The 22,962-nt window shown below is 34.2% G+C and overlaps 1 protein-coding gene across 1 annotated transcript in view; it reads right to left on the bottom strand.

Moving 5' to 3' along the window:
• LOC147079831 (NPC intracellular cholesterol transporter 1 homolog 1b-like) overlaps positions 1-22,962 on the bottom strand; it is a 47,905-nt gene that overhangs the window by 3,439 nt on the left and 21,504 nt on the right. Inside the window, exons 8-19 of the mRNA XM_085944825.1 lie at positions 21,699-21,756; positions 19,149-19,235; positions 18,880-19,058; positions 17,353-17,523; positions 16,656-16,857; positions 15,954-16,070; positions 14,404-14,620; positions 13,200-13,327; positions 11,718-11,851; positions 7,146-7,445; positions 5,650-5,762; positions 2,595-2,749 (exon numbers count right to left, since the gene is read on the bottom strand). Coding sequence (XP_085800951.1) covers positions 2,595-2,749; positions 5,650-5,762; positions 7,146-7,445; positions 11,718-11,851; positions 13,200-13,327; positions 14,404-14,620; positions 15,954-16,070; positions 16,656-16,857; positions 17,353-17,523; positions 18,880-19,058; positions 19,149-19,235; positions 21,699-21,756 — 1,861 coding nt within the window. The remainder of the gene's footprint in view (positions 1-2,594; positions 2,750-5,649; positions 5,763-7,145; positions 7,446-11,717; positions 11,852-13,199; positions 13,328-14,403; positions 14,621-15,953; positions 16,071-16,655; positions 16,858-17,352; positions 17,524-18,879; positions 19,059-19,148; positions 19,236-21,698; positions 21,757-22,962) is intronic.

Genomic DNA, 22,962 nt, shown 5'->3' with positions numbered 1-22,962 from the left:
AGTGTACTTGCGCCATTTCTTTTCATCATCATGATGGTTTTCATAATGCGTAAGACGGTTCGCCCCGACAGTGGGATACGCCTACATCATGATGACACAATCGAACTATGCGAAGAAAGACTGTGCGATTTGGAGTATGCAAATGACGCAGTCGTGTTTGACTCGACGATTGAACGGTTGGAGGTAACCGTAAATAGGTTCGCCGCGAACTCGAAACGTGTGAGTCTACATTTGAACGCGGCTAAGACCAAATCCATGTACAGTGCTGCATGCATTGACGCCGACATTTCTAGTGAGCTTGGAATCTGTACGGGTATGGCGGGGTCTGCATTCAGCCAATTTGGAGTCGCATGGAGATCAAGGCTGTATTTTGTGAGGACCAAATGTTGTTTGTTTAACGCGTGTGTGCTACCTGTGCTTCTGTATGGCTGTGAGGCATGGCATCTTACTAAGCTACAAAGGTCTCGGCTTTTGAGCTTTGAGAATCGATGTCTCCGCCGAATCATAGGGGTACACTGGTACGACCGCGTTACAAACAACCGAGTTCGTGAGCATACACAGCAGCCTTCGGTAATTGAGGTAATCACGAAGACACGTTTTACGTGGCTGGGACATGTGTGCCGCTAAAGAGTGCGACACTTCGTACCCTTGTGGCACAGACTCAAGGGTTCCGCCGTCGTGGCCGGCCCTCCCTTACCCTGCAGCGGTGCTATAAAAGCGATCTACGCGCTGCAGGTCTGGCATGACGGAAGACGCAAGAGTTGGTGATGGATCGAGGGAAATCTTGCGAACTTGTGCTTGCCCTATGGCCCAATGCTGGGTCATGACAGAGTGAAAGAAGAGAAGAAGTCAATTGAATTGAATCGAAATTGAAAATAATTTATTAAGCAAAACCCAAATTTAACCAGAGTAGAATTATTTTGGTAAAATAAGCTATCTATAGTCCACGCACTTTACAGAGTCACTGTTGTATGCTAAAATTGCTTCGCATCTGGATTGGTATTATTTGTGTGTATGCATTAAGGCCTGTAATAAAACCCTACTTAGAACCGCCGGCAATTATTACTTTATCACCAATTGGTTAGACATAAAGTGCAGGGGCGTAAAGGGCGGAGTTTCTTTTGTCATTAAGAGTCGCTGGTCATAAACAGGTCATAAACTCATTCTTTGGAGTCGTCTACAGTGTGTTCATATAGTGACTGTTATCTGGTTATCTATATAGCTGGGCGCGTCTTTAGTGTCCAATGTATGAAATTATGTTCTTCCTATTATTTATTTTACTATGACAGCATTATACTTATAGTTGAAAATGCCATTTGTAATTGTTCTCAGAAGTCCTAATGATTATATGTATAATTAAATGACATTGCCAACAAAATTATGTATTTACGGTATTATAATTGTCTTTAATTGTTTAGTTCTCTATACATTTATAACTAATCTGTTAAATAACGATAATGATATCGTTAAGGCTAATTCATAAATTCCAAAACATTGTATATTCCCAATCCAAACTAAATAAATAATAATACACGATGTTTTCATTGAATTGTAACTATCAGTATAAGTAAATAATATACAGGTACCTACGTTCTAATGTACGCATTTTTATTCCATATTTTATTAAAACAATAAGTCATAAAAATATGCTTATTTTTCCGTAATTCTTCATGCACACCCTGTGTCAATACTACCAAAGAACACCAACACAACTGCAAATCGTTTTTAGCGTACAACAGTGTCCCTGTAGAACGAAAGACCTCTACCTACATGAATTCGATAATTATTGCTGAAGCCTTCTTCTGTAATATTATAGATGAATATATGAAATTGGAGCAAAAAAGGTAGCTCTGGTCTACTCGGGTTAGCTATAAGTTATTTTGGACTACTGGTTACTTCTACTATGCTTTTCAGGATGTATTAAAAGATAATCCGTCACAATGGAATATTAGCAGGCAAAAATACAAGGAATATCAAAAGGTGGCATCCATTGCTTTAGTTATAAAAATAGGAATGCCAACATAGAGTTATTAATACATGTACAGATTACCAATTTAACTATGCTGCATGCATTCATTAAACGTATTCAAATGTCATAATGTAAATCATGGCCCCCACATCCTGAAGCCGGCCCCAAGGCTAGGATGTTTGGCGGGGCCCCCTACCTATCGCTAAGGGTAAAGGCAGTGTGACGCGCTACAGTAGCGTTTTCCGTGGTGTACGTGGTAAAATTAAGGTGTATTTTTAGCGATTTTTTGTATTTTTAATATGTACATTTGAATTATGGAGTCGTCAAGTATCAGCACACTACTTACAATAGCGCCGCAAGCAACTTTTTTTACTATTAGAGCAAATAAAATTTTATTTGTGGTCTGTGTTTATCTCACTTATTGGTCGACTTGTCACGCTGGGCCCTTCCTGAGCCCGGGCCCCTAGGCTAGAGCCCTGTCAGCCCCCCCTTGTGGGGCTTATGATGTAAATAGTATAGTATACCTACAGAATGTCAACATAAATAACACAATTATCGTTGAATTAACAAGAAAAACTTGGTTTTTATTTGGAATTATTTTAAGAAAATATAAAATTCATCTTACACCACTATAGCTTGCATGACCTCCCTTAGCACAGTTTGCATCTGGATTATCTTGTAAAAAGAATGGTATATATTTTTCAAAACTAGCTGCACTTGGCCGTGTATTATTATAATCAAGATTTATGGCACATGGTCCACAAAGCGTAGGGTCAGTTTCTAAAATAAAATTGTCATTATTAGTTAAAGAAAATTACATACTTATTACATAAAAATACACAAATTCATATGCATAAAGATTTATTATAAAATCAATGCATGTTACACATCTGCAAGCAATACTGTCAAAATAAATATAGTTTGTACAATATTCACACTGTAAAAAATGGTGCATTTTTTAAAATACTGATAACTTACTCGTACTTCTCGTAAAAGATTTTTAAAAATCCAGTAAACATTTCCACAGTTACTTGTTTGTCAGTGCACTTGAATATGTGTTCCATCCTCAGCAGATTACAAAAATATGGTTAACAGTTTTTTGCATGTAAAATAAATGTTGATTAATTGCGAATTAACTGGGCATAAACCAACATTCATGTACGAAAAACAGGAGTAAATGCACCCAAGATGTTGTTTCTAATAAGGCTGCTCTAGTAGTTCAATGCGTAAGGCACTGACTTCTCATCTAAGGGCTCTGGGTTTGATTCCAAATGAAGTTTGCAGCAGAAGAAGAGCAAGCAGAAATGACACCAGATAACTCTTCCGAATCACCCGTGAAGTCTGCGGCAGGCGACCATCGACTTCTGGAGCCATTCATGAGTGGTGCGCAGAATGCGTCAAGAAGACTTGGAAGAATCATTTCTGCGGAGTGCTGAACCACCCACCCCCTTTAGATCCCTTCGACATATCTGCGGAAGCTTTACTTTTGGACATTCCCCAAGCGACCGACATTTCCGATTTCTCGCCTACACACACCAAGATAAAATCGGCTGTGAAAAGGCTCAAGAACGGAAAGACACCGGGGGGAGACGGGATTCATCCTGGATTCCTCAAGTACAGCCTGAGCGCAATCCTGCACCCTATGTTTCATCTGATGATAAAGGTGTGGGAAGAAGAGCGCTGCCAAGGGTCTGGGTAAATGGTGAAATCATTACACTTCATAAAAAAGGTAACCCTCTTAGCTGTGACAATTACCAAGGCATTACGCTACTCAGTGCAAGAACCTGGGGGTGCACATCACGGGAGATGGCATTTTGCAGAAAGACCTCGCTATCCGAATGGGAATGGCTGGAGCAACATTCAACTCAATGCGGAATGTCTGGGACTCACGATTATACTCGGTCACAACCAAATGCCGCCTATTCCACGCTTGCATTCTGACGGTGCTGCTTTACGGTAGCGAATCATGACACCTTGCGAAGGCTCAGAGCAACCGTATACTGAGCTTCGAAAACAGATGTTTGCGATGAATACTGGGTGTGCGGTGGTATGACTTTAGGAGCAACGAGGAGATAAGAGAACGCACCAAGCAGCTTCTCATCACGTTGAGAGTGAAGAGGCGACGTTGAACATGGCTCGGCCACGTGCTGCGGATGTCAGAAGAGAACCTCAACCTGGCTTGCCTGTTCTTTAAGCCAACCGGATTCCGGTGTCCTGGAAGGCCGCTAAATACTATCTATAGCAGCGGTTCTCAAACTGGGGTCCGTGGTCTCCTAGGGGACCGCGAAGCGGTTTTGGTAGGACCGCGAAAAACGAATGCATATTTTATACTATTTATATTTTATGTATTCATTCTTAGCGAAGAAATTTCTTACTATTTTCCTGACCTACGAGAATTTGAAAAATACCATCATTTTATCAATAACCCATTTGTATTATCCATTAGTGATCTGCCTTCGGAGGATAATTTAATTCAGGAACAGTTTATTAATTTGATAAATAATGGGGGTGCAAAACATTTGTAGTGATTTTTGGATTGAAATGGCACAGTCCCTGATGCTTGCAAAGATGGCTCTAAGAGTGCTGTTTCCATTCGCAACCACCTATGAGTGTGAGACGGATTTTTCTACACCACTGACTGTCAAGACAAAATCTCGAAATAGATTATACGCGACAAATGACATGAGAGTTGCACTAGCCAAAACAAAGCCAAACATAGAAGAACTGGTTCAGGCAAAGCAGATGCATCCATCTCATTAAATTTTTTATTTAAATTTAATGACTACATAACATGTAATATTTTCTGAATACATAATTGTTTGTAAAAAAATGTTATATTCACAACAGCCTATAAACAGTGCCGCGCCATAGGTATGTGGCACCCTTGTGCAAAGTATTTGGCGCCCCCAATTTCTTTAAAATAATATAGATTTTCTTTTCTTTATTAAAGGGGTCCGCGAGCCATCGAACATTTTTTAAAGGGGCCGCCACACAGGAAATTTTAAATAGTTTGAGAACCGCTGATATATAGAGTGTATACGGCGAAGCTATGGGATGCTGGTTTAACCTGGAACGAAGCGAGAAGACTGGCGAGTGACAGGGATTCTTGGAGGCACCGCGTGGTGTCCATATGCTCCAATTAAGGGGCGGATATGGCCGAAGAAGAAGATGATTTTAAGAGTAATGAAATAATAAAAAAGCAAATCATGCAGCCTCTCATCAGGCTGAGAATGAAGAGGTTACGTTGGATCTGGTTCGATCACGTGGTGCGGACGCCAGAAGATCACTACAATCTGGCTCGTCTGTTCTTGAAGCCAACCGAATTCCGGTGTTTTGGACAGTCGCTAAATACTATCTACAGAGTGTGTACAGCGGAGCTATGGGATGCTGGCATGGCCTGGAATGACGTAAGACTGGCAAGCGACAGGGATTCTTGGAGGCACCGTGTGCTGTCCATATTCTTCAGCTAAGGGGCGAATATGGCTGAAGAGGTCACACTACATTTATGTGAATCTCTAATAGCCTGCACGTTTCTGTGATTGTTTTACTACTAGGTACTACTGCACAACTGTAGTTGGGCCACATGGCCTGTATTGTTAAAAAAAATAATGATCAAAGTTGAAGATGAAATCTTTTCAACATCATTCTTGTTTTCCGATAGTATGGTTTGTTATTGTTACCTGTGTGAGGACAGAATGAGTTATTTGAGTAGAAGTATTGACAACATGATTTGCTCATTGACCAGTCAAAGAAATCGTCCATCCATGAATTTGGAGTGCGCACCATATATGTTCTAGAATTAGAAAAACATTATATATAACTTCATGTAACCAGTTTTAGAATTTAATTAATTCACCAAACTGCTGAATCTCCTGAAAAGAATAAAAAAACTGTTTTTTTTTTAATTTTTCAGAATCTCCATTTGGTATTTTAAAACTAGACCGGTATCAAATTATATAAATTATCTATGATCAAATCTATCAGTGACGAGGGGTGGAGGTAGGCTGTTAAGATTCGACGTAAATAGTGCACGCTAAGCTTTGTCAGTCGTATTAATTCGTTTTCATTGAATTAACAATACAATTTGCAGATGTTGGTGGTTAGTTTTTAAAATTTAATTAAACCCTGCTAGACCAAATATTATTAAAACAAAATTACATTTGTAATAGATTCTTGGGTTTCCACCGCGTGTACTTCCTTCTTCTATTCTTCCTTTTTTCTTCGACGTTTCGGGCTCGTTGCATACGCCACTATCAGAGTAATGTGACAATCGTTACGACCAGATAGTCATAACGATTGACACATTACTCTGAGCAACGTTTGCTCTTAGCTGATCAGCGTTTTTCTTGCCAGATCTAGCATTTTTCGATAGGCATCTTTTTAATATTTACAGGCGTTTTTATTAGCGTTTTTTGACGCCTTCAGTAGCTTTAAATGTTATGAAACTAAGCTACATATTTTGTTTATTTATTCAGATGTGTAATGAAGGTTCGATAGAAGATAGTTATTGCAGATGAGATACGGTAGTAGTTGTCCGTGATGATGGAGGAGGCGACATTTTATTTACTGTTTCAAATAACTACTATGGTACAATCGATGCATTATAATAAATATAACGGTAGTTCGGTGCAATGTGTCTTTGACGGAAACTTGTAATCGAGTGAGATGTCCAATCGATTCTGACCCGGTATTTATACATATTTGCACAGTGAAATAATATTTTGAAATTATGATGAAATAAGTAACATTAATTCGTAATCTTTTGAAATTGTAGATCCGCTATCTCATAAGATTACGATATCATATTATATATATAGGCACTGACTGATTGTATGTGAAAAATGAATATTTAATAAATAATATTATTATAATTGAGACCTGGGAATCCGATAACAACCAAAATAAATACAATAGAATCTCAATAAGCCGGTACTTTGTAATTTGGCACCCAAAAAAAATGACTGATTTTTAAAATATTTAAAGTATATTGTTATGGTAAAGAAATGAATGAGATGTACACAAACATTTTTATGTTTTTTATTTTCCAGTTTTCCATACATTCTATTAATCTAGCACCATTACGTTTCAAATAGTACTAGATTAGTGACATTCCACTGAATTACATAGTAACTACAAAATAAAACAGAATAAAAGGTTGAATTGGAGTGATATATACCTTTCCGAAAACTGTGACGAAATATACAGTTGTGAGAGTATGGAATCGGGATTGCAAAGTTGCCCGCCACATATCAAGCTCTGCTGGTCAAAGTTAGAATAGTTCAAGCCTTGCGAGACGACCCAATATACAGGAGGACCCATTTGAAGAAGACTTCCTACGCTCAGTAAATATTTTCTCACGTGGGAGTCAAACGGCATCGCCAACTCCTGCTCCAGTCCAATGTCTATACTCGGAATAACGCTTATACTCAGGCACAGCCACAACATGAACAACACAGCCAACACAACTTTCGTCACCCTGAAAATGTATTAATATATATTGTATATTGAAGTTATACTTCTTTTGGCGCGTTTGGGAAAACAGATCAGTGTATTTTTGGCGTGTGACAAATTTGTGCGCGCCTATGTAATGCATTTGGCGTGGGATGGAAGTTGCGCGTGCCGATGCAACACAATTTATTATTATAATTATTTAGTAAAATCAGCTATTAAACAAATTAGTAAATATTACTTACTTATGTATTTATGTACCAATCTACCTAAATGGTTCATATATAATTAATAATGTCCAACCATAATTTGATGTTTTTATAAGAATAATAATATTTAAATATTAGCCTTTGCGCATTTTCACTCGTTATTTACGAGTATTTTTCATTATTGACGAATTTACACATACGCTATTACCTCCATATCAATACTATGGACGTGAAAAGGGTGGTTCAACAACAAATGTTTTTTTCAAACGTGGTTTCTAAGTTGAATAAAACACAAAAATATATTTTTTTTTTCAGATATTCTGCAAAAGGCGTGCCTTCCTTTCCTAAATGCGGCCATCGTCGTGGTTTTCAATGCGGATTATTGACAATGCAGGATGTAACGAAATTCCACGAATCCTTTTATTCTACATCAGCAAAAGACAAGCAGGATTCTTTTATATTGAAATTCTGTAGGACTCTCGTACCAAAACGACGCCGTCAACAAGTGTTTATAAAACAAAAAATGGCAACATTTCAATACAGCATTTTAAACGCTGCTGGGAATTGTCTTCCCGTATGCAGGGCCACATTTTTATCAGCTTTAAATATTACAAAACTAAGAGTTATCGGAGTCTTCCAAAGGTTTAAAAAAATGACATGTTAGTACACATTGAAACAGTGACGTCCCGTGGGGGTAGGCAGATTGAGCGTCGCTTGGGGGCGGCAGATACTCGAAGGGCGGCAAATCGAGGAGAATCATTTGGTATTATATAGAAATAGCTACCTAAACTTAGTTATATTATAACCAGAGCTTTGGAGATGTTTTGTTCCCGATGCTTTTTTTTATTATTATCCAGTCGGTACTCGCAGCGATTTTAGTATGATGTCACCACGCTCAGCTAGAGATTTTTTTATTTTATTTTTGACTGCTCGGTTTCGTATACAAATGCTAATAAACTTGGCGCCTATACACATTATGAATATTTTTATAAATGTAAAACATCACAAACGAATAATAAATCAGTCATAATAATATAATGTCATTTACTCAGATTAAAGAGTTCCTTTCATTCATAACAGTGGTAGGTATACTGCGCAAAAACCAATAATTATGTCGCGCCATAGTTATTAAAAGAAAATAATATTATATATTATATCAACGTTGGTAACGAAACAAGGAGAATTTATGGTAGAGATTTATAGGTAGGTAGGTACATACCGTATTTTTTAATTTATCCAAATATTTTTGCCAGTCATTCGCGAGATTTAAAAGTTGCCGGATGTACCTATTGCAAATAGATACCTATTCATAATGATTATTAATCCTTATTGACATTTGACATAATCAATTAGTATTCGTGCATATAATAGGTATTTACGTTAAGTACCAGCTAATTGTAATAAAAATGTACTTCTTCTTCTTCTTCTTCTTTGCCCATATCCGCCCCTTAACTGGAGCATATGGACACCACGCGGCGCCTCCAAGAATCCCTGTCGCTCGCCAGTCTTCTTGCTTCGTTCCAGGTCAAACCAGCATCCCGTAGCTCCGCCGTATACACTCTGTAGATTGTATTTAGCGGCCTTCCAGGACGCCGGAATCCGGTCGGCTTGAAGAACAGGCAAGCCAGGTTAAAGTTCTCTTCTGGCATCCGCAGCACGTGGCCGAGCCAGGTCCAACGTCGCCTCTTCACTTTCAGCGTGATGAGAGGCTGCTTGGTACGTTCTCTTATCTCCTCGTTGCTCCTAAAGTCATACCCACCGCACACCCAGTATTCGTCGCAAACATCTGTTTTCGAAGCTCAGTATACGGTTGCTCTGAGCCTTCGTAAGGTGCCATGATTCGCTACCGTAAAGCAGCACCGTCAGAATGCAAGCGTCGAATAGGCGGCATTTGGTTTTGACCGAGTACAATCGTGAGTCCCAGACATTTCGCATCGAGTTGAATGTTGCTCCAGCCATTCCCATTCGGATAGCGAGCTCTTTCTGCAAAATGCCATCTCCCGTGATGTGTACCCCCAGGTACTTGAAGCTGTCGACGCTCTCGATGCTCTGTCCATCGCTAATCAGAGGGAAATGTACACTAGTAGGTATCTACCTAGATTATATCATATTTATCGTGCTGTGAATACAATACTGTGCAATACCTTCTTTTAAGTCGTTTTTTTTGTAAACATATTTTTTGCTGATAAAAGTGTGGATTTGTAGTTTATTTCAATCATCAACGGTTGAATGTTGAGACCATTAATTAATAGTGTATTTATGATTAAATTTAGGTTTATATTAAAAAAATAATGAGGAAAATTATTTTGTTTACATGTTGTAGGGTACAATAATAGCATAGAAAAAATGGTGTGAAAATAATACATCTGCGTAGGTATTACTAAATGATGCAAACCAATGTGTCAGACATATTAACCAAATGGCATCTCAGACTCTGGTGATTTGGGTAAGTGTCTAACTAATATTATATTTATTCGCTTATTTATTTATTGATATCTAAATTTAATTTTGTATGTTTCAGCTTAGTGGTAGGTGTATATTTTATTAGTAATGTATCCAAACCATGGCCCCCACAAGACAGGGCTCTAACCTGGGGCTCGGGCTCGATAAGTGAGATAAACACTTATCACAAATTTGCTCTAATAGCAAAAAATTCGCCATATTATTTAAAATTATGTGGTTACACAATACAATTTATAATTGTGTAGCGATACTCAAAAACTCCACAATTCAAGTGTATGTATTAAAATATACAAAAAAACACTAAATATACACATCAATTTTAACGCGTACACCATTTGGAAAACATTACTATAGAGCGTCACACTGCTTTTAACCTTAGCGATAGGTAGGGGGGGGGGGGCAAAGATCCTAACATGGGGCCCGCTTCAGGATGAGGGGGCCATGCTTCATACAACACATTTCTTAGATATTGGAGTAATGAAAGGATGATAAAAAAATGGGGCGGCATTTTGACGCTGCCTAGGGGCGGCATTTTGTCTAGGGACGTCACTGCATTGAAACAAGAGGTGGATCAAGAAAGGATAAACTTTTTGCAAACAAGATGAATAATTCTGTCATTGATTTCATCAAATGTCTCAAGGGAATTGAGTCACGATATTATAAACGGCTTTTCATTTATTGTTAAAAGAAATCTGAACTACCTTGAAATTTTATTTAAAAAAATTAAACTTTGTGTCAAAAGCGGACATGTACGGCTGTTTGCGTATCAAACACGGACAAACGCAAAAATTTGAGTCAAAAGGGGACATAAGCAATTTTGAATGAATATATTTAATATTTACAAAATGAATACCTTAGATTTAACTTAATAAATGTGATTTTGAACCTCTAAGCATTACTCAAGTATTTTCTTTATATAAATTATGTTTCAATATTTATATGAAATGAAAAATCACCTCTCCTGTAAATTATTGCAGATGTCTTATGTCCCACTTTGATACCAAGGTACTCAAGTTTTTAATACAAATAAAAACATTTAAAAATTAATCACTCAGAGCTAAACCGAAAACCGGAAAAACTGTTATTTTTTTTCGAAACGCAAACCGGAACTGGAACGGTATATATTTTTATTCTAATGGATTTAAGTTTTGTACTATTCCATTTGAATAATACTGATAATCAATAAATACCTAATAACCAAATGGAATAAGTACAAAACTTAAATCCAATAGAATTTAAATTCAAATTCCATCAAGTACCTTCGGTCGATAGTATTGATAATATATTTTTATATTTGAACTGAAACGAAAAAAAATAACGGTCCGTAGCCCTGGTTCTAGCCATCAGGTGACAATAATTATTATCTATATTTTTTTCCTTCATAAATATAGAAGAAAAATATTATTGTACCAATAAATTATCGATATTTATAAACCTATGCAATACTTTGTGTTTGTTTTAACAGATTATGTTTGTTTGAAAATTTTGTGGCAACATACATTCAAATAAGACAATACCGTGTGCATTAAATACTAATTATATGGTAAAACTCAATAAATTTTTGCTCTCTTCATCATGATAATAATATGTTATAATACAAGGATATAAAATGGAAATTATATGCTTACGGGTGGAAGAGGAATGGGGCATAATAATTTTTTATCGCCTTGTGTAAGAGTCCTTTCGTGTATTGTTTATCAGTTGTTTCACCGCCGCAGAATTGTTTTTGTTTGATACAGCATAACACATCCATTCTTCCTGACTAAAATTGGGAAAATCAATAATACAACTTAATATGTAATCACAGTATGTATCTAAAAAAAATTAATGACGAATCACCATTTTTGCTCCTAATCAGAGTATAAGAAGTAAGGGCCTCAACAAAGTGGCTGTTATGTTTTTTTACGAGTTACAATTATTACCCATTCACCCAACCCATTAGGTCTTTGCTCTGGATTAAACACACATTGAAAAAACAATATGTGATTTTTAATAGCTGCGGGATTCGAATCCACACCTATGTTCAGTTTTAGCACTCTGTAACACTAAATTAGTTTCTTTTATGGTGTCAAACTGTCAATTCATGGTGGAAATGCTTGGTATCATTAATTTAAATAATAAAGGTGGAATAATTAGGAATATAAAAATTGCGTTTTAGTTAAATTAAATTAAAACTAAATTAGATTAATATAAATGTCGTTGCAATCAATCTACAGTTTAATAATAATTTTAATAAAAAAAACCGAGATTACCAACTTCGAAACTAATAGCATCACATAGTTTTTATAGTATTATTAAAATCTAAAAAATAATTCATGACTAATGCGTTTGAACCATTGTATATACTGCGTCCATAAGGATGTCGAAGGCTTCTTTAAGTTTATAAAAATGACTGAAGTTTCCTCACACCGCGGTGGTATTACAAGAGTGAGCAATGCACAGCAAGTATGATCATAGGAAATGGTGTAAACATGTGCATGCCCTGGGTTCCATTATTAATACTTAAATTTTAATAAAATAATGAGTTGATAATTTTATTACCTAATCTATACATACATATTCTATTTCATAGATTATATGGAATTTCACACAATATGACATAACTTCCAGAAGCATATGAAAAAAATGTTTAAAAAGTTAATGACAGACAGAAACCAATAAATAAAAATGTTATAATTATAATTATAAGTTCTTCAGCTAATAAACAAAATGTTCAAATTTGGAAATACAATATGGTGGAAAAAAATTCTAACATTTTACGTTTGAAACACAAAAATGTGGTTTATCAAAATAATCAATTATGAATAGGTATACCAGTATTTTTTGGAAATAGACGATGAGAGATATCGTAAGCATGGCCCCCACATCCTGAAACTGGCCCCGCTACCTATCGCTAAGGTTAAGGGCAGTGTGAAACACTACAGTATGAGAAATTTTCTTATGTGTGCATATCTCAACTAGCCCTGTCTGCCCCCCCCCCCCCCTCTTGTGGAGGCCATGATCGTAAGCTACAATAAAATTATGGTTTCTTTTTCATGCCTCTAATAAAAAAAATTATGTGTATTACAAATTTAAAAAAAAAGGTAAAATATTATAAAAAAAATATTTACGTCATATCTGTCACTGTCGAACGTCAAGAACGCCAAGAATGCTGTTATTTGGAAAACAAAATCTAACAAGATCGCGACCGCAGCATACAAGGCAAATGTATTAACAGCAGGCATGCCCGATAAAGAACCTGGAATTTTAAACAGTTTAGTTTATAAGAAAGAGGAAAACAACATTAACATTATTTTAATAGTATATTGAGTTAATGAAAAATGTACTGAAACAACACTAAAAATATTGCAATTTTCAAGACTAGAGGTACTTATGTAAGAAGTAATTTAATTAGGCATATATTAGTAATTATATTTGAAGGGTACACGGCAAAAACAGGGTCATTGCATTTTTTTCATTTTTGAGATTTAAATGCTAATTTCGTCAACAGAGGAAGTACTCAAGAATGGTATCATTAAAACTACCAAAATCGATTTCATTGCTTCATAAATGAAGGGAGAGGAGAAGAAAGTGTAGTCAAGGCAAAAATCACCTCATTGGGTATGAAACTGCACAAAAACGTAGGATATATTTTCATTACGTTTTTTCACTTTTATTATATTTCAAAATAAATGAGAAATCAACATATAATTTCTTTTACTTAATATTAAACCCATTTTCCAACCAATAACAATTTCATTCTTTTTTTTGCTCTCCTGCACAATTATCATTTTGTCGGTGATTATAATATTATCAAAACTTCACTTGTATTAATATATGTAGTAATAAATAAAAAATATATCGCTACTTAAAAGCAACAGTGAGATAAAGTGAAAAAAGTCGATTTTGAGATAAGTATGCCAATCGATTGCTGAAATTTACACTCACATAAAAATGCCACTGTTGAATTTTTTAAATTGCCCTGTAACTTCAAAGCAACAGTGGGATAACTGAAATAATCCACTGTTAATAATGGTATTCACAAAATCTTACCGTTGTCATCTATTATAAACTGCAGAAAAAACAAAATAAACATGTAGTTAACTATTTCACTTGTATGACATAAACATTAATGGTAAATTATCTCGAAACTAGTAATTTCGACTTATTGTACTGTTGCTTTCAGGTAGCGTATTTTTTTACATATTATTATGTAAATATCATTTTCATCTTAGAGCCGGACTGCAAAATTATGAAGCGTATACTCTAACATAAAGCGAAACCATTGTCCAGAAAAATAGGTCATTAAAAAATGATGACAAATATTTTACTCACCAATACCAAAGCATGCACATTGGGACACAGTTGTAAGTACCATCGAAGGGCCTGCTTTAGCTAAAGTCTTTCCGAAAATGTACTGTTTCTTTGCCTTCTTATTGTCGAATTTAATATCAATTAAATTATTTTGCAAGTCGATGCATATGTCATTATAGCTTGATACTATAATAAAAATATTATCAACGCCAACAGCAAGAATCAAAAATGGTAAAACCTGCAAAATAATAAAAATAGACAGTCACAAGATGGCATAGTATCAATATTTATATTAACTGGCTTTTTACAGGATGTATAATCATGCCACATTAGCGTGAGGTTTGATAGTTTAGATGGAAAACTAGACATTGTCAGAGGAGTGCCGAGCGAGAGAATTCTTTGTAATATTCATCATCATCAGGGGCACGACAACCCGGTGTGGGTCCTGGCCTCCTCCAACAGCTCCCTCCACCTGTCCCTATCCAGTGTGGCCGCTTTCTAATTTGGTACCCCCATAATACGGCAGTCACTGGCAGCTCCATCCAACCAGCGAATCTTTGGCCTCCCTTTGTAATATTATTAATGTAAATACCTACACTCCAATATCTTAATCGGACCCAGTTGTGGGATTCAAGCTGGCCCATTCCAACCGGGGGCGATGGGGGTGTACAGTACCTGAGTGGCAGGTTTTAGAGAGCAGCAAAATACCAGAAAAAACATTTTTTTATAATATTAAAAAAATAATGTTAAATTCAATTTACATAAATTGAATTAAATGTTGAAATACATGAAGTACATAAGTATGTTGTGCATTACCAAAGGGCGGAAAATCATAGAAAAAATGTGAAATATATTTTTAATTCATACCTACTTATCAGTTTAAAATCACCGATCTATGAATATGTAGCAGTAGCGAAGAGTGGAGGTAGGCTGTTAAGATCCGTCATAAATAGTGCACACAAAACTTTGTCCGTCATATGTAGATATTTGTTTTCATTGAATTAAGACTACAATTTACAGACGATGTTGGTTAGTTTTTAAAAATCAATTAAACCCCTCTAACCAAACCATAATAGTTTTGGTATACTTTGGGTGATACCACAAAATTGTGCTCACTTTTTCATTCATACTAATTTTTTTTCGTTGGATTAAGAATGCATATTACACATATTATTGTTGGTCCATTTTTTAAATTCATTAAGCCCTGCATAAACCAAACTATAATAGATACAAATATAATAAGTTATGTATGATTTAATTGCATAATTTTAGATAGTTTATAGATAGAGGAGTATTTTTGGAGTATTATCTATTATGGTTTGATTTCACAGCGTTCAATTGAATTTTATAAACTAACCAACACCATCAGTAAATTACAGTCTTATTTCAATGAAAACAAATACGTATGACTGATAAAGTTTAGGGTGCACTATTTATGACGGATCTTAAGAGCCTACCTTAACCCTTCGCCACTGCTATATAGTGTTGAGGCATACAATGTTTCTGCAGAAACCAAATATTTTAATTGGAAAAATATATAGTTTAAAGATGTAATACTTTATTAGAATTACCTCTACAACTAATAATGTAGTTGGAACTCCTACATATCCAAAAAACCCTAGAGAGCACCCAACCGATGAAAGGACAATGATAATTCCCACCATGCCCAAAGTTATTTTGCTATCCATCTGAAATAAATCAAAGAGGTTCATAAATTTAACAAAAATATTATTCGTTCGGCTTGACAACCTGAGCTTATGTATTAATAATCCCATTTCATCTCTCTACTTGACATCCAAAAAAGACTCTTTCCATATTGATTTTCATAAATAAAACATTTCCATTTAATATTCAAAATTGAAGATTCACTTCTCTCTGGAATAATTCTTCGATTAACATAGTTTGGTGACCCTTGTCTAATGGTTTTTGCACTGGTGTCTTATACCGGGGGTCACAGTAAGGTCACAATACATCTTTATAATTTTCTCTAGCGGGTGTTTCTGTGATTTTTTTATTGCTACTACTACTACTGCATGTTATGTGCTAAAAATAAAAGTAAAGAACACGGGTATTCAACAGGTACATCCGTTTTGGCATCGAGCTGCTCAATTTGTAAAGCAGATTCAATGTTTGTTGTTTTTCTGTTTCTTTTATTCTATTGTTATGTTATTTAGTACATTTTTATATTTATTTCATGTGTAGAATATTTTTAATATATTCTAATGTTGCTAGGTGTTACACAAATAAATAAATAAAAATAATATTATACTTACTAATATTGTTTGAAAGGATTGAATATTTCCTAATGATATTGCCACATAAATAAACATGACAACATAACTAATTATCACCGTTCCTATTTGGGCTTCTGAAACTCTTATAAGCTCATCTTCAATTGAACGTTCTGATGAATATGATATGTCCATATATTCTGGTTTTCTGTTAGCATCATAGTCTTTCATAAAATTTATAAATCTGAAAAGTAAAAATTGGATTAGATAAGATCCATAAAGGTCGTGAGATTTTATACCGTTGAATTTCTTTTTGTGTGGTTACACAAAAGCAAGTGTCTATGCTTCTTGATGCGCTTAAGGACAACCTCCTTAACGTTATAGCTGACATAGAGCTCGAAATGAATGAACAAGTCATCGAAAATTGGCATAAACATATGGATTGTAAGCTGCAAGATGGCCCAGAGAGGTCATTTAAGTGATATTGTGTTAATAAATATATTTGCAAAAGTTATACGATGTGTTTTATTTAAAAAAACAATTTTAAATCATCAATTTGCAACAGAACTTGGGTAACCCTTTACATATATTATGTAAAACATATTTTTTTTAGAAATAGACACCAACTCTGCATGTTAATAAAATAATTCTTTAGTTTACCAAGGAATATTCAAAATATTTTCATTAGGTTTCTCTGTATATCTCCTGTGTATTCAATTTTAATTAGTTAGGCACTAACCTTTTTTCCCACGACAGTGCAGCTGTTAAATCAGATGTATTAACATGATTATTTAGCAATACTGAAATAACAACTGTATCTGATAATTCTGCCAAATTTGCTCCACCAAATGCTAAGCTGGGTTCAACACCGCCGCCCCACAGAGTAAGGCAATTGGGACCATAAACTTGTCTGTGAAAAAAAAAACAATATATTGTTGAAATTAAAAGTGATAATAAAAGTTTTATGAAACACAATTCCCTAAGACTATAACAATATATGTTAATATTAGATAGTAACATATTAAGGATTCTTTTTTCGCTTTAATCCTATCATCAAAATTATTTAATCACAAAAATCCATTATGATGAATTTTCACTAATTGATAATAATAATGAAATACATTCACTGTGACAAACACAAGCATACCATGCCAGCATAAACTAATTAATAATGTAATAAACTCCAAACAATATGTTTTTAATGTCGACAATTTGAACTTTCCTGATAGTAGAATGTTTACTAATTTTTTTGAGCTATTGATGCAATGTTATAACTATGTGCAGTTTATTTTTTTACTGGCATGCCAGTGAGTATTGTCACGCAGCAAATCCCGCTCCACCCAGTCACATTTTGTCAAAAAAAAATTTGCACTCTTGTGTCTAAATTACATCACATTTTTGAAGCTTCATTCGTTAAAAAAGGTTGGTAGTGTGGTTAGGTAAGTATGTTCTCAGAAAAAATGATTTTATATTTTGCTGGTTTTGTGACATTATATTTCTACAAATCATCATATTTCATCAAGCGCTCTCATTCCCATTAGTACATGACATCATATTATATATCAGTAGCGAAGGGTGGGGGTAGGCTGTTAAGATCTGCCATAAATAGTGCACATTAAACTTTGTTAGTCATAGGTACTTGTTTTTATTGAACTAAGACTACAATTTGCAGATGGTGGAATACATATTATTATACATTGTTGGTTTACTTTTTAAAATTCATTAGCCCTGCCTAAACCAAACTATAATGAATAAAAAATATTATTCTATCTATAAATATCCAAAGTTATGTATGATTTAATTTCATACTTTTAGATATTTTATAGATTGACGAGTATTTTTTTACTATTATCTATTATGGCTTGGTTTCGCAGGGTTTAATTGATTTTTAACAACTAACCAACACCATTTATAAATTGTAGTCTTATTTCAATGAAAACGAATATGTATGACTGACAAAGTTTAATGTGCACTATTTATGGTGAATTTTAATAGCCTACCTCCACCCTTCGCCACTGATATATATGGATAACTGATCGTATGAGTTTTACATGTCTATACTCGTTATTTGTGAGTTTAGTTTCTACTTATTAATATATATTTCTTTTATTGGTATTGTTTGCGCTTCCACATGATATCCGCTATTAAGATTGAAAATTCATAATGAGCAGTCAATTGAATCGCCATAATAAAGAGGACTCATTTTCTAAGGATTCGTCAATCAATGTATTACTGTGTAGAAAATTGTCAAAAATATTATGCATACCCAATACAATTCTGAATTACATCAATATAGTTTGAATTATTAAAATATTCCTCGCTGTCCTGAAAGTAACCAAAGAATGACATAATCGCACACTGGTCGACTTTATTTGGACCAGTAAACGGCGATCTCAATGGCGCGAAACATATATCAGTTAATCCAGTGTTGTCAGCTTGTCCAATCTAAAAAAAATATAGGTAGGTACAGTGTATAAAGTTTATAAAGCACCATCAGAAAGAAATCAATAACTGTATTAAAGGACTGTGTCTTACATTTTTTATTTCCTTCTGTAATTTTATGATTTCATACAAAAAGAACTTGTTGAATGCTGGGCCATATGTTTTATTACTCTCTTGTACCTTAAAATACAGAAAAAAATACAGGTTCAAATAAATCAACATTTTTATTACTATTTGAAACCTTTTTTATCAAGTACTTACTTATTTTTTGTCTACATGCTGAGATTAGCGAGTACTGTCAAACAAGAACTTCTTGTCTACGTGTTAAAATTGTGAACTAACAATACCCTCTTGTACAGCTAATCGCGCTTCCGTTTTCAAATGAGGAATACCCCCAAATTAATCCTTTCATTTTACGCTCTCGTTGTGTACGGATCTAACAATTTACGTAGTTTGAAGCTTTTCATAACAAAAATATGTCTAAAATCGTCAGGAGTGACGCTAGAATTATTAATAGTAAAATCTTGGTTTATTGCGAAGAAGAAAAAGAACGTCATCTAAAAGGCGAGCCAATACAATATTTAAACAAGCCCCTAGCACGCGTTGCCGCCATGACAGGTACGTCAAAAAGCAGTGTCGTAATACTATAAATATTTCCCCAAATATTGGGAATTATGTTTGTATATTATTTAGTTGTGTGTATTGTAATCGTATTTTTTACCATTTACATAACCATTTAAGTATAATAATAATTTGGGAAGAAAAATATTTTCAAGAATAAACATTAAATTTATAAGTCATTAAATCAATAATTATTACGGAGATATAAAATTTACAACAATGCTAAAAATTATGTAGGTGATTGTGTCATCGATATATTTAATATGTAAACGAACATGTGAAATTATTTAAATTTATTTTTCTATTGTTACTTATCGAATAATAATTGGACGTTGAAGTGAATTACCGAGAACACAATTAATATAAATTAAAAACCAATTCGCCGAATTTGTTTTCTCAAAAAATGACAACAATGAGAAATCTTGTACACGCAACTACAGCAACTTCCTGTTACCGCCGAGATGTTGTTGTCGGACAGCAATTATCATCTTGATTACTTGATTCAAGTTTCCTAGAGTAGACAAAGAGATAACAACTCAGTAATCCCTATGCGATACATTACACCCGCGGTGGATACATTCGAATAAAGGCACAGGGGTAGGAAACCTGTAGTCTCTTGAATAAATTAAAATTTCCATTTTATAAAAGCTGGTTAGTGTTAGTTTTACAAAATAATGTAAAACAACAAAAGGCCCCGATTTCCCACCTTGGCCTACATATCGAGGGTATACTGACAGAACGCATTAACTCAGTTTTTGCTGTTTTTCTGTTTTAAATGCCAAAATGTATATAAATTTACGCTCTACGTCCTGGTAAAATGCACAAAGGCATAGGATATAATGGTGAGAAAATAGAAACATTATTAAATCATATTATTATTTTTTTATTCTGATAGAAAGCATTATAATGACCTAATGCGTTCTGCGTATACAAAATACAGGACTTGTAACATGTCGTATATTGTGTTTGCCATAAAGGTTAGTCTTTATAGTGTAGAAAAAATGTTTTTAAATCATAAAAAAATCTACGTGGGAGAACGCTTTGAAAAAAAAATTAAAGTCCTTTTTGCAATTATCTCATAACTTGTTTTTAACTTTAATGCTTTCTGTCAGTACCCTCGATATGGTTTACCAAAGTGAATACTACTGTCCCCCTGTGGTTATGGAGGTATCCGGGGGGGTTCGCAGATTCCAGGAGCAGTAGAAGAAGTTGCAAGTGCACAACACCAATTTTATCCTCCTCATCAGTTGATATTTTGAATTTTAACTGATTTGATTATAAGAATAGTGAGAAATCTAGTGTTTATGTAGAATCTTAAAATGTTCATATGGGCCACCATAAGTGGAGGTTGTATTAATAGATTTTTGTTTTCACAAGAAATGGGTGTTAGACTCTGGGTCCAAACACACATTGAAAAATAACTTGTGATTTTGCCCGACCCGGGATTCGAACCCGGGACCAACGAAATTATAGACCTGACCTGACCGTTAGTTATTTCATTTCAGTGATATATTTTTTAATTTAACTTAATAAATTCAGTTCCAAGTTATTATAATTAAAATTAAAACGAAAGTATTTAAACAATTTCAAAACCTCCAATTTACGTTTATTCTTTATATAATATATTTACGTTTTTTTGTCAGTCCATTCAAAAACGTAAGATTGGAGTTTCTTACAACATGACCTCATGATCTGTTTTCTATAATATATATAGCAAGGCTGAGTATATTCAGGGTGTGGCATTGAATTACGAATTACGATGGTAATGCTAGTTATTAATTATCATCGAATAACCTAACCTGTTTGTAATAAATGAAGATTTTTGATTGCATATTTCGCTCAAATGATTACCATTTATTTCAATTTGCAACAATCATCATTTTCTATAGTTAGTTTTCCATATTGCATTTGAAGTACAAGCAATAATTAGCACTACCATCGAAGTTTTCAGTTTCATGTCACGGCCTGACTATAGTGGGTCATAATATTATACAATAAAAATGAGTTTTAATGTGTACTTACATTGTCCAATCCTTTCGCTTGTATAAATATTTGGGCAGTGCGGTAAAAAGGACCAAATCTAAAAAAAAAGTATACCTGCATATATTGGGATATTACAAATTAAAAAAAAAAACCGTGTGTGTACTTATCTACGCGCATTATAAGTTATACTTCTTTGGTGTAACTATATTTTTCCCCCAAATACTATAATTTTGGAGGCTCTGTACTATAATTCCAGTTTGAAAAGATGGCAACACTGAATGTCATACTAATGCAGTGTTGCCAACCGTACTATAATTTTTGTCTGCATACTATGTATGATATAAAAGAGGTATAGTACGCCCAAAATTCTATAATTTGGAAAATCCGGAAAAAAAGTTGGCAATAGATTAAAAAATAGCGCTAAAACTGTTCGGGAGAACTAAAATACTTAACTTCCGATTTTTTGTCTACAAAAACGAGACGTTAATTACCTTACATCTGAATTTTTGTCTAAGAAGTGTCTCGGAGTCTCAGAGTGTATTTTTGGCGTGTGACACCGATGTAACGTATTTGACGTGTGACGGAAGTTGCGTGCGCCGATGCAACACAATTTATTATTATGATTATTCATTAGCATTTGAGGCTATATTTATGTAAGTATTATTTATGAGTAAAATTATATATCAATAAATAAATAAATTTTTGTGAATGTTGAGGTGGTAAATACTTCAAACAATGGTATGTATTAATTTTACAATGTTTAGACTCTTCATACACAAAAATACACATATTTATAGTTTAGATTATTTGTCGCAAATCCCATGTCAATTTATTTATTAGCGGTTTATAATAATTGAAGACAATAATAATTATTTTATTGTTATGTTTATATTCATTTCGGTCTCAAGGGTACATGTTAAACCAGCGGCGCTCCAATAAGCAGTTACAGTAAACAAGATAATTAAAATAGTAATAGAAAATAATATTAATAATTACGAAATGAAGCAAAAAAATTTTTTTAAACTAGCGGCGCTTTTTCTGAATGTGTAACAAGATAATTAAAATAGTAATATTAATTAATATTAATTATTACGAAATGAAGCAATAAAATAATTTTAAACCAGCGGCGCTCCAATAAGTGGCCCTTTTTCTGAGTGTGTAATTTAACAAGACAATTAAAAGAGTAATAGTAAATATTATTAATAATTACGGAATGAAGCAATAAAATAGGTTTAAACCAGCGGCGCTTTAATAAGCGGCCCTTTTTCTGAGTGTGTAATTTAGCAAGATAATTTAAATAGTA

This window comes from Rhyacophila brunnea, unplaced genomic scaffold, assembly GCF_057557595.1.
Source record: "Rhyacophila brunnea isolate RB1 unplaced genomic scaffold, BYU_Rbru_1.0 scaffold_1, whole genome shotgun sequence".
In the NCBI taxonomy this organism is placed as follows: domain Eukaryota; kingdom Metazoa; phylum Arthropoda; class Insecta; order Trichoptera; family Rhyacophilidae; genus Rhyacophila; species Rhyacophila brunnea.
The sequence above is the reverse complement of the archived record's forward strand: the minus strand, read 5'-3'. Positions and strand labels throughout refer to the sequence as shown.